A 13578-nucleotide genomic window follows, 5' to 3' on the forward strand; every position below is an offset into this window, starting at 1 on the left:
TATGGCAATTATTTGGATACAGGAAACATGGCCACCCCCTGCAGAGGCATTTACATTTCAGTCAAACCTTCACAGTCAATAGGGGGGGTGTGCTTTTCTAAATAACTATTCATCTTCACTATTCATCTTCAGTCTTTAAAAAATATATATTATTATATTATATAAAAGATTAAAGTTACTGTTTTCCTGCAGGAGCACCAGTACAACAGAACTATGTACCCGTACGTGATGCACTGATGAAAGTGAAACTTGACTGAAACATACAGTCACACTCCTGAGCAGAGGCTGTGCGACAGATAGCATATATATGTAGATCATAGGTGACAGTCTGCAGAGCTGAAAAACGTTCATCTTTTATATAATAGAATAATATTTTTCTACCGTACGTGTTGCACTGGTGAAAATGAAACTTGACTGAAACATAGAGTCACACTCCTGCAACAGACAGCATATGTAGATCATAGGTGACTGTATGCAGAGCCGAAAGAACTTGATTCATGATTCAAATGATTCATTTGTGGCCATCGTTCTTCTTCATTCCAGAACACATTTCATGGGGGTCATCTCCAGCCAACAATACACGCATGGAGACTCATCGTCATGCTAAACATGGTTCACCATACACACGTAAACATCACACTGACTATCCGTATCAATATTCCATACGATCAACCCACCCACACACATACTCTGACATACACAAACACGCAGAGAGAGAGAGAGCGAGAGAGAGAGGGGGCATTGCCTTAAGCTAAAAATACAATTTCTGCACAGCAAAGAAGTAACATTATTCTATCTCCTTCAACCAAATCCGGCAGCACAAAAACATATGTCATGCCCTTCCACATACGTACATCCAGTTTGACCAGGCCCCTGGTTAGGATGTGCTGATGCAATGGAAACAGGTGCACTGAAAGAGGAGGACTGAAAGATGTGTGCGCACACACACACGCACACGCACACGCACACGCACACGCACACACACACACGCACACTCACACGCACACGCACACACACACACACACACACACGCACACACACACACACACACACACTCATGTTTGCTATGACAGCCACAGACACGGGGCTGCCCTGTTTAATTGAGGATCATGTTTTGGCAAGCCACCCTCACCGGGCACATTGTGTTGGGCTGTCCACAGAGAAACGCCGGATGTGCCAAAAAAGGAGGCAATTTGATCTGATATTAGATGCGCTACGCACTTCAAAACAAGACAAACTACTGAGGTTACATCACCCATTATACCACAAAAGCAGTAAATACACAGAAGAAACGCTTGGCTTCAAATCACAGATCAAACCGTCGCTGAGGAAAGAGCCCTTTCTCCAGGCTGCATACTGTCTTTCAAGACCCAGCTTTGACTACTGCAGAGACAGCTGCACTCCCGCCAGCGAGTGAGTGTCAAGACAAGAATTTCTCACCACCACAATCATCTGCTAACTTCTGGGTAAGGCACCTCATGGCTTTCGCTTAGTAGGATTTGCCCCACACCTGCCCCTGCACAGCTGAGCAGACTGAAAGCATGTTCTGGATGGAGGAATGCAGAGTGCTGCGGAGCACATGGGGGCGTTTTCGGAGTGGAGGGCAGATTGTATTTCAGACCCTTCCCAGAGTGCCGAGCAGCAGGGAGCTTTAATCCACCTTCTGCCCACTCGCGCTCGCTCCAGCGCTCCCATTCTCTCTCGCTGACGAGAAGGGGCGGCTCCATTCAGTGGTTATTTCTGACAGCTCACTGTCACGCACACTCGCAGAGAATATGGAAGAAGGTGAGGATTGAAAAGCTCGCGCCATGCAGTCCAAACGGCATTTGGCAAAGAGAGGACCGCGGTTGGGACTAATGCAGTGCTGTGTCCCCTCAGCTGGGCATTCAGTTTAAACGATGACTGAAACGGATGATAGTGGCACCCTACGGCAAGGTGCTCTACATTCAGGCCTAGGGAGGGTGTGTCTCAGCTCAAGCATATATATGATGACCTTTCCAGGAGCTCAAAGAAAATATCCAGGGCAACAAAAAAAGGTAAAAAAAACCAGACTGTAATATCAGCATAAGAGCCACATGCTGTACATTGAATTAGTCAAGGGCCTTCATGAGTTACAGCTGCTGACAGAGGTGAAAGCTTGTCAGAGAAAAAAGACTGCTTACGCAGAGTTTCTGTCAAAAGACATGTTTAAAATTCCTCAACTGGATGAAAGCTCTCAGGGGTCTATTCTGCTTTAAACGCGTGCATTTCTGTCAATCCATTTTTCTTGTCATAGAAATAAAGTTTGAATCTAAACTTTTAATCATAAACACACAAGCACACAATAGGGAAGTGAGTCATCCTCTGGGCTAACCACTAATGAGCCAATAATATCCCCACTTATTACTTTCCCTCTTTCTCTCTCACACACAAATATACACACACATACACTCTCATACACACACACACACACACACACACACACACACACACACACACACACACAACCCAATCCCATCTCCAACCCATTTACCTCCCTGGGCCAGTCTCTCTCTCTCACACAAGTATTTATCTAGGTATTTATCTATATAGATAAGTATTTATCTATAAACTTTCGTTTATACCTGATGAGCCCCTGTATATAGTTTCCTGTCTGTATTAACAGACAACCTGACAGAGATGACAACAAGCTTTATCAGAATGAGGCAAAAACTATTAGTGGAGACAGGGACCAGGATTAGCTGACAGCACAGTCCAGGAAAATCTGTCTGGATGCCTCACGACAGACGAGGATGCCACCACTAACGATCCTCCCTCAAGGCGAAGCCCACTAAATATACCTGACAGTGGCACCCCCGCTCGATGAATTAGATCAACTGGGAAGAATTTGGAAATTAAGCCAGCAGTCTTTCCCTAATGAGGCCCAAACATGGTTCCCGAGACGGAGACAAGACACTTCCCTGGCTTAAAGGTGCCCTGTGTCTGGGCCAATTAGCAGGTCTGGACTTTGTAGACTTGACAGCATTGGAAACTTTAACATACATGGATCATGGACATGTTCAATTATTTTGGGCTGTTAAAAGGGAAATCTGTTCAGTCAGTAATGAGAAGGTCTTCTGACGTAAACCCGGTTGCCTGGGGATTCCAGCGCCCACCAGACCCGGTTCCCATGCCGAGGGGCTCGGTTCACGCCCGCGACACGGCACGAGCAGATGGCAGCGTCTGACGCGTCAAGACAAACGGCTCTCACTCAGTGAATGTGTGCTATGGCTGAGTGCCACAGGCAGCAAGATGGAGGCAAAGGAAAGTTTTGAAAATGATATTATATTGTATTAATATTATATTATATAATAATACAATAATAATAACCAATTACAATATAATAATAAATATCTATTATATCATATTAATTATAAATATATTATAAGGAACACAGAATTTCTTTTATAATGGATAATGTACCATCGTCTTTTGGGGAGCCAATTTATTGTCTCTCTACAAGCTTCGGCATAAATCGATTTCCTCGTGCAATGGCTTTGTTTGGTGACAGCATGGCTCAGCACAGGAATGGATGATTCATGTGTCGATACTGAGAGGGTTTAGCTGCCGCGGCCTCCAAAAAATTGCACAAGATGACGTCAATAGATACCACAACACCTAAACAACGGCGGGCTCCCGTAATGAAATATCAAGCTGAGAAGAGGAGCTTTAATAAGACAGAGGAGACCAGACGGTGCGAGTCAGGTGGAGTGAAAGACAACAGCTCTGCCGTGATTTTAATTGAGCACATTGTGGTTATGTATCATCAGTCTCACCAACAACACCAGAGACACAGAGTCACCACACACTCCTCTCTGTAAGCAGAAACATGTAGGCCTACGTAGCTCAGGGCAGCAGACGCAGTTGATTAAAGCTAAGGTGATGTCTTTTCATACACTACTTTATGCCTGCAGTGCTCTTTTGATAGGGAAAGGCTTTATAATCTGGATTTCAAGCACGGCATGGGGTTGGACAGGGGCAGCGATGCTTTGCATCCACAGTGCCTCGAACACCTGCGTGCAGCAAGGCGCTGGACTTCAGGAGAGTCCAACATAATTTGGTTGGCATCCATACAAACCAAATTATCTGTGGCAATGCAGCAACTTTCATACAATTGTTATGGAAATATAGTGTAGCTACAGGCTTTTATCAGTCCTCCGTGGAGTTCTTGGGTTCGGGTCCCCAAATCAATCTTAAGTTTAGTTTAGTTTAGTTTAGTTTAGTTATACTATGAGAAATGCTGAAACGTGAAGTCATTTTTCACCACAGCTCCCATGCAAACAAACAGTAGTAGAGAAACAAGCTTTGTTTTCACGGTTACATATTGTGTGATAAGACCAAGCTAAGTCTATTGCAAAGACAGCTATACCCATCACCAAAAGTGGGTTCCAAAACAAGAAATCATCCACTGAGTCACCCACTCAATCATCTGATAACTACTAGGTATTCTATCTTATTATTTATTACCTTCTCCTTAAAACCTTCCCGGCAAAGAGAGATTGAAAGTATATTCTGGACTCCTAATCTTAGGTCTGTTCTAATGCTTTTCCAAGAAGCAACTGGCAGCTTTATTTCTCTGCAGGCTAGTGAATAAGCTCTTCATGGACCTATGCACCCTATACACCTCCAGCATAAGGATTTAAAAACAGAACCAGCAAAAACATTTGGAGAAACGATCAGCACAAGTGATAAATAAACGTAGGGGTGGGGAATCTGCCCAGAAAAATCATATCACAATCTTTTTATGATGAGAATATCGAGCCGGTCTATTGACTTATCTAGTTGCGCCATTTATCACATTGAAGAAACTGTCAATATCATTAAAACCTTACAACCTTATAATCAACAGTCGATAGATAAGATAACCATTAAATAACACAGATTTTTCAAGTACTTTCAAGTATTTTTTTTTAAAGCGTAGCAACACAAAAGTGAACTTTTCAAAGTCTCACACTTTCAGATTTGATCATTCTAAGAAAAATAAACATTCAGACTGTTTCAACTTCAAGTTGTTATCAGCAGACAATAGATAATGATAACCATAAAATAACCATTAAACTATAACCATAACCATAAAAAGAATAAGTGTGCATCAGTGTCTTAAATCCCACATTGTCCACAGCTTTGAACAGCATCATATGTGAATGTGACCGCCTCAGTCACCTCTCCTTTGTCTGCCGCTTTGATCTTATTTTTCCGACTGCTCTAATGCGCCTGTGTTAACATGTGTGATCTCATACGTCATATGGAATAGTGCTTGTGATGAATGCACACAAATAAAGAGTTCTCTCTCTGGTTTACTGGCAACCGATGTGAGCCGTGTGTTGCATTGCCTCCGTTCAAATGAGACCTCAAACGGTCTTTCCCACACGAATAATGGAACTGTTGGACGTCAACCGTACAGGTTGTGCTTTGATGGAGATGAGAAGAATTAGGAGCTTTGGGAGATGGAGCTTTTGAGCCACATGCATCAGCTGAGGCTGAAGGATACCCTGCAAAATGAGCCCGCCACAGACGACGAGGAAGACGATGAAGAAGAGGACAGTGAGAAAAATAAAGAAGCATATGCTGAATTGATTCAAATTTTGGATGGCAAAGGCCTGACCACTAGTTATGAGTGAAGCACAAAAAATGACAAATAATCTCTTCAGATATGAATGGACTATTACGCAGGTAAAGGGAACCCCCATGTGATTAGCCTGTACACAGAGCTAATGTCCTTGCAGAAAACTGCAAATGAGAGTATTACAGACTACATTATTCGGGCAGAAACAGCAATTACAGCACTGAGGAATGCTGATGAGACACTAAGTGATGGGCTTTTGATTGCAATGAATCTGAAAGAGTCATTTAAGTCAATTGTCATCCACATTACACATGGTAATGAGGACATGGTAATGAAAGAGAGGACATATTATGCTGATTTTCAATGTTCATTTCATTTTTTGGATTATATTAAAAATAGATTTACAAAGTTCAATGTTCCAAAACACATCATTTTTTCTCATACTGTACATCTTTATTCACCCCCCTGTCTGAAATGCTCTGTCACAGTTCCTTTATCTTTACCCCTGAGATTGTGACATCTTGTAATAAAGAAAAAGGGCTGGAATTCCAAGTAGGCGTTTCAGGCAGCTGAGAAAAGGGGCTTCTGTGGGAACCAACAAGGAAACAACCAGAAAAGCATAATAGGTCCACTTTGACTTTTGCCGAATTAACACTTCGAAGAGAAGTGTTATGCTAGCTCTGATTACATGTGATGAAGGCGAGGGGGAGAGAGAAGAACGTAGGCGGTTACATGCTACAACTCTGGTGAGGAGGGACACCACAAAAAGGTGTGGTTACTGCAAAAGTTCAACAGACACAGAGCCTCGTATTTAGTTTACTACCCAGACGCTAGGGACAGTCCTAAAGCGCAGACTTGTGAAGTTTGTCACAAAGAGTGTGGTTGAACATGAAACCCAGACAGACCTGACGATAGCAGATGATGATTTCAACGGGAAGAAAGACTGAAGTGTCTCAGATGGGTACTTCTGATAGCCAGGATAGCACTCAGATAGAGGGGAAAGCCCACGAGAGACAGGAGAGACCCTCAGTATATCTCTGATTACAAATCTGATGTTGGATTCAGTGACCAGGTGTGAGCTTTATGTTTGATGTGTAATGACGTGCATGGTACCTATGAAAGAGACATGTAATATAATTTGGCCACTCAGCACAGCCATCTAGTAGGCAGCATTCGGTTGGTTTGTCAACATAGTGTGGATCTACTGCTCCAAAGTTTTATGTGAAGTTTGGATAGGTAAGAGGACATAAAATCTCACAATCTCCACGATTGATCGATCACGAAATAAAACCACCAGGTCGCCCACCCCTAAATGAAAGGCCAATGAAACTGCCGCACACTTTATAGTTAGTGCTACTGATAGAGATGAAGAAAATTAAATGGGACAATCTTGAGAAGGCAGCTGACTGTACCAAAGGTAAGACTGTAAGACATGATGGTTCACAGTTTAAATTACAATAACTTTGTAACCCCCCCCCCCCCCCCCCCCCCTCTCTCTCTCTCATTCTCGCAATCACTCTCTCTCTCACACACTCTCTGTCTTTATCTTTTAATGCACTTAGAGAAAGCCATACACGGGTCAACATACAAAAAACATATCACGTGCTAAAATACTTCAGACCTAATGAGAATTTCACTACATTATAGTGCAATATCTACGTAAAAGACACACCGAGCAAGACATCTCCATCTAAGAACAAAAGGTTAGCTCTTCTAATCATGATAAATGAAAGGTTCTCCCTTTAGGAAAAAATATAATCATGCTGAGTCTGCAATTAGAGCTGAGAATAACACAGACAAGGAGACTGAGATGAAGCAAACAAGAGCTAGGGCTGCTTAATGAGCACTAGAGAGGCATTATTGTGAAGAGAACCGTTCTGGAATATGACAGTAATAGCGACCAAAATGGCACTCAGTAGAGTGCATACGTCCGCCAAGGGCAAAGGTCGTATCTCATGAAAGCAAACCTAAAATCGTGCACGCGCCCCCGTCTCTTACAACACTAGCGAAAGCGAAACTACATTTGTAGTAGCAGATCTGCTCCAAAATGTTATGGGTTCTTCCTTGGCCCATGCTACACCTTTCCACCAAGTTTCATAAAAAAATCAGGCCAGTAGTTTTTGTGTGATCCTGCTAACAAACCAACCAACCAACCAACAAACAGACACAGGTGACAACATAACCTCATTAGGGGAGGTAACTATGCAGGAGTTCTTCTCATTAAGTCAAATCTAACACCAAATCTCTGTGCTTAATATTTAACATGTAGGACAAAGTCATGTTAGAATCCTTCCCATCCATAACATTCCTGCACTGGAATCCACTAGTTTTTTTTCACTCCACTAATCTAACCAGGACATCACTGCAACACAGCAGTCAGATACTGGTCAGATGCACATGATCATTATCAAAAGAATGTCATATTTGGTTACAACACACAAAGGCAGACACGAGCAAAGACATCAATTACTATGGCCACAGGAAGAGTCAAGGAAAAAAACTCAAATGAAAAAGCTAGAGTCATTATCTACTGCTGTCGACATCAAAGCCTTCTCTACCTTCCTTCTCAGTCCTGATGTCCTGCTAGCCACAGGGTTGGGCACAGGAGATCGGCTCAACTTCCAGTACGGTCACAGTTTCTATCAGCCCTAACTCTGAAAACAATCTCTGCTAGGGGGGACATTGATGGTGAGATAAATCCTCAATGCCGTGGCAGCCTTGGGAAAAGCGCTTTACGGAGCTATTTTCTTTCGATGTCAGGATTAGATTTTGAGCTGACATGGTTGTAAAGAGTGACAGACTGAACAAATATTTTCACTGAGAGCTCCTTCATTTCTTCCTCTCCACATATTTTCTAGGAGGCTCACACTCTTGAGGCATGTCTGAGGATACAGACAGACCTCAAATATCTCAATTACCCCTTGAGACATGTCTGAGGATACAGACAGACCTCAAATATCTCAATTACCCCTTGAGACATGTCTGAGGATACAGAGAGACCTCAATCATGTCAATTTACTCTTGAGACATGTCAGGATACAGACAGACCTCTTAAAACATATTGATTCCCACTTGCAAAGTGACATTGGACTGAATCATGCTAGAGCTAATTTCGTCTTTTTATAAATTGAAATCTCCCCAGTGGTCAATGTAAAGCTATGTCAGTGGTCAGGGCCTTGGACCAGAGACTCTGATTTTTCATTTATCTGCCAACTGGTCTGCACTTCAAAATGATTAAACAGAGCAGAAAATAAGATCTTAATCTAAAGCACATAGACTGGCCTATACTCTCGAATGATAAGCAGGGGTAATAAGGAGCACTAGCACTCTTTTAAGGTTGAGTAGTTCTCAACAGCGCCTAATTTAATTAGTTCTTAATATCATAATCAAACTTAAGCTAGTTCAGTGGGGTAACATTAAAAAGAAAAATCATTAAAAGCAACACTTTTGTGTCAGTTCTACAAAATGTAAGGCCTTTTATAACTGTTCACTCTGAGTGCCAAGAGAAAAAGTGTCTGAGTTAGAGAAGAAGCTCAAAATTACACAGTGGGGATGCGAATAGATTCAGAGAACAGAGAACCACAAGGTTCCTCTGAACGGATGAGGAGCACTGGGTTAGGTTGACCTGCTGAAAGAGAAAAGAGACAGGGGCTGTGTGAAAGAAATGTTTCTTTTTAATTATTATCATGATATGTGTTTTAGTTTTATATTAGTTTGGTAAATGGAAGACTAAGATGTTTCCTTTGTTCTGATGAGAGGAATTTGATGTTTAGGGTAGGACTGAATTAGGAGACCATGTGTTTATGTGAACTCATTCTGGACTGTTGTGTTAAAGTCTGGGTTTGGGGGTCTTAGGTAAACATTCTTATCTCTGGGAACCAGGGACAGATGGTACAACCATGGGAGTGTCATGTATGAACTGTGAACATTGTCTTTCCATAAAGTCTGTTACATTTTACTAGAGAGTCAGTGATGGGTTGAACAGCGTTCTGAAACACTGCACTCCTTTTGGAGGAGTGTATGTTGAAGAGCGGTCTGAAACCATGCACTCCTCTTTGCCAGAGTAAAAGTTTGTTATTTATTATATTCTTGGTTGTGTGAGTCTTAATTCTGAGGTTAATACAGTCCTGATAAAGGGTGAAAAAATTCCTTGACAGGCTGACAGGCTGTGTACCACCCCACCCGAAGACATGGAGGTAGCTAGCTAAGGAGCTAGGGCTGATGTTCACAGCATAACTATGAGCAAACAAAGAGAAACAAGCCTCATCACACATTCATTCTGTCCTAATTTCATTGACAGGCAACTGGGCGACCAGCAGAGCAAGGGGCAAAGTCCACTACACAAGAACTAAACCTAATTTAATAACTTGGCAAAATAATTACGCTAATTTAATACCATGAGCAAGATCCTCAGATGGCTCAGCGCTCCCTCGTGCCACATGATAGCTTTAGTTTAGCTTGTTGCTCGTTGTGCCTGTCAATGACATTAGGGCCCTGTGTCTGCATGTCTGTCTGTCTGTCTGTCTGTCTTTCTGTCTGTCTGTCTTTCTGTCTGTACAAGACAAAGAAGAGAGGGAGAGGGGGTAATATGAGAAAGAGAGAGGGGAGTGAGAGAGAGAAATGCAGAAAGGCACAGTCCAAAATATGAATGAGACTGAAAAGGTCAGGGGGATGCAAGACATGGCGTGTGTGGGTCCCTGGCAGGGCTCCAGCCCCTGGTCCGCGGAGCCTTTGTGCCGGTTTAGAAAGGGGGGATGGGGGGTGGAGGAGGAGGAGGAGGAGGAGGAGGAGGCGGTGCTGGAACGTCAGATGCTGCTGACACTGCAGACAGCACCGTCAGGAGTCCTGTCACACACCCCGCTGCTCTCGCCTGCATACACAACCAGCGCGCCGCATCCCGGCCAGCCCAGAGGAGAGGAGAGGAGAGGAGAGGAAGGCAGCTACAGGCCAAGCCAATTAGATGAGAGCAGATCAGTGAACTGACTGCACCCCCATAAACACTTCAACCCAACCTGAGTACATTAAACAGTCCCAACACATCACACCTCAGGTGTACATTTTCCCACACGCTATCCCCTAGATCCTATTATAGCACGATGGAAAATGCAAACCCAATTCCGACCCAACGTAACCAGTTTAGACAACACTACAGTCCCTCACTAAGGGACACTGATAGGGACCTGAAGTCCACATCGCAGAGAAGCAGTCTTATTACTGATGCAAACATCTAACATCTGAGCGCTCCTTGACAAAAATGCTCAAAAGACGTTTTCACTCTGCACTGCCTTTGTGAATGTGACGTGCCACTGCGTTGCTTCCCTGACCACCATCACAGCACCATCTCTACTCCAGCAGAACAGCGGAGGTGGCACCACACTGGCAGTGTTGAGGGAGGACAGGTGCCCGCCCATCGCCACTCTCTACCCAGCGCGGCTCTCCTGCCCGTCCCTGATGATATCAGGCATGTCAATCAATCTGCCCGCTGCTCTGCCGTCGGGGAGGGGGCGAGACTGACTCCGGTCGGGGAGGTTGAAGGCAAAAGGTGTTGCTGGGGGGAGTGTGTGTGAAGAGAAGGACAGGAAGAAGAGAGAGAGTGAGAGAGAGAGAGAGAGAGAGAGAGAGGGAGTACGAAAATAAAGAGTAAAGAAGAGAGAATGTTTTGGTAAGAATAAGTGAGATAAGTGCTCAACCAGCACTTAGGCGTTAAAACCCTATTGTGCGTAATAACTGGGTTGCTCATACATTTAAAATCCACTACAATGAATTTGATGACTGGCTGTTTCTCTCTCTATGTGTGTGTGTGTGTGTGTGTGTGTGTGTGTGTGTGTGTGTGTGTGTGTGTGTGTGTGTGTGTGTGTGTGCGCGCGCGCATGTGTGTGTGTGTGTGTGTGTGTTTGTGCGCGCGCGCATGTGTGTGTGTGTGTGTGTGTGTGTGTGTGTGAGTGCACAAGGGAACATGAGAGACAGCCTCTGCCTCTGTTCTAATGAACTGCACTGAAGCAGTCCTGAAGCATCTGCAGCAGCAGCAGCCAGGGCTGCACGGGAGGGAGGGAACCCCAGCCCATCTGGACCCTCACCTGGGAGAGAGAGGCTGCCTTCCCAGCCGTGCCTGGAGTGCCACTCAGTCTCAGTCCCTTCCCCCGACACCCGTCTCACTGAGGCGTAAACGCCATGGTTTCACCTGTCTCACTGAGGCGTACACGCCATGGCTTCACCCACATCTCATCCCTCCGTCAGACCCCACTCCCACCCACAGGTACACCATCGCAGAAAGGCTCCCAATTTCCAGTGTGGGGGTCTAACACACATGTTACAATGTGAAATGCAATACCATTTAGAATTCAACAGCAACAACTGTTTCCACACCTCCTAGTTATTTTGCATTCTCTCTTGGTGTTGTGTACAGCAGTAGAACACCAGAGAGAGAGAGAGAAAGAGAGAGAGAGAAAGAGAGAGAGAGAGAGAGAGAGAGAGAGGAGAGAGAGAGGAGAGAGAGTGACAGACCTAAGGTAACAATTCATTTCTTTCCAGAGAAAATACATACATAAGCACCAGCTTAATTATGTAATGAACATATGTCTACTATAAAGCCCATCTTCCTCAGGCTTGATGAGGCTCTGCATGGTTCAGTGACCACGCTGGTGCCAGTCACAGTACTGGGGAGGCTGCACCTTATCTATGGGCTCCTCCTGCCCCTACGCAGCTGTCAGGAGAGGGAGCATCCAGAGCCGACGGAGGCTACCGCTGTCAGCAACCATCCCACCAGAGACAGAAAAGACTCTGGATACATTTTTCTTCCTCCTACGTCCATTCTGCCTTTCTTTCTTTCCCTCCCTCCCTCCTTCCTTCCCTCCTTCCTTCCTTCACCACTTCATCACTGCCTCTTCTGTTAGTAGTCCTTTCATCCAAGCTCTAGTCATTCTCTCAGCAGGGTAGCCTTCAGCGTCCTACTCAACTTCCCAAAGCCACACTTATTAGGCAGAGCAGCCTGCATATCACAGGCACATATGAAGTCTAATGGTACAATAGGAGTATATGCTTACACACTTACACACTCGCTCCCTCTCTCTCATTTACAACACACACAAACAAACAGACATAAACACACACGTACAAACACAAATACATTTGTACACACATAGTAACATTATACAGATGCAGACACACACTTCAACACACTAGCCAGAATGCCAACTGTCACAGCCCAGTGGCATGGAAAGAAATGGAGGGACACAAAACCATGCACATGAAAGAAAAGGCAATTCCATCCCTCCTTTCCAATAGCCATATAGCAGTGTGTAGGAGAAAGAACTACTGGACTGAAAATCCTCTCTGGACAAGGCAATATACATACATTCAGAAAGCAGCAATGCAGAAAATGAGGCTTTGAGTCAATCAGCAGAGAAATAAATCCTAGACAGAGGTGTGGAGCGAGAGAGAGAGCAAGAGAGATTGAGAGAAAGAGAGAGAGAGAAAGAGAGAGAGAGAGAGAGAGGTGTGTATAGTACCTACAGTAAGGCTTCGTCCCACAGTTGAGAGAGAGAGTGCGATCATCAAGCCTCCACAGCTTCAGATGCCACAGTGCAGACCGATATTGTTGCTGCTGCTGCTGCTGCTGCTGCTAACGCGGTCTGCCTCTGCCTCTGTCTTACTGTCCTATATGAGAGCCAGTGCTGGACGCACGCTCATGCTCACACACACACGCAGACACAGAGACACACACACACACACACGCACACACAGCGAGAGCATGCTGTGCCCTGTGCTCAGCTGTTGAGGAGAGCTCACCAATGAACTTCTCAAATATCCCCTACAGACACACCCCTCTCTGCAACACAGCATCCAGGGAGACAATAAAAACCTGCCTGAGACACACACACACACACACACACACACACACACACACACACATACAGTATATATACACATCTGTCCTGCACAAACACAAAAGCACATACTTCAGTGACAATGAAAGCATTTTGAGATTTCAAAAA

At 44.4% G+C, this 13578-nt stretch overlaps 1 protein-coding gene across 4 annotated transcripts in view; it reads right to left on the reverse strand.

The window, feature by feature from the left end:
• The window catches only part of mctp1a (multiple C2 domains, transmembrane 1a), a 147053-nt gene that overhangs the window by 103685 nt on the left and 29790 nt on the right, over positions 1–13578 (reverse strand). Inside the window, exon 1 of one of the 4 annotated variants that reach the window (XM_042710485.1) lies at positions 13097–13339. The exons of the other annotated variants lie outside the window; for them this stretch is intronic. Within the exon in view, the coding sequence (XP_042566419.1) occupies positions 13097–13138 (42 nt within the window). The 5' untranslated portion in view covers positions 13139–13339. Of the gene's footprint in view, positions 1–13096; positions 13340–13578 lie in introns of those variants that run through there. 4 annotated transcript variants of the gene reach the window in all.

Source organism: Clupea harengus, chromosome 18, assembly GCF_900700415.2.
Source record: "Clupea harengus chromosome 18, Ch_v2.0.2, whole genome shotgun sequence".
Taxonomy (NCBI): Eukaryota; Metazoa; Chordata; class Actinopteri; order Clupeiformes; family Clupeidae; genus Clupea; species Clupea harengus.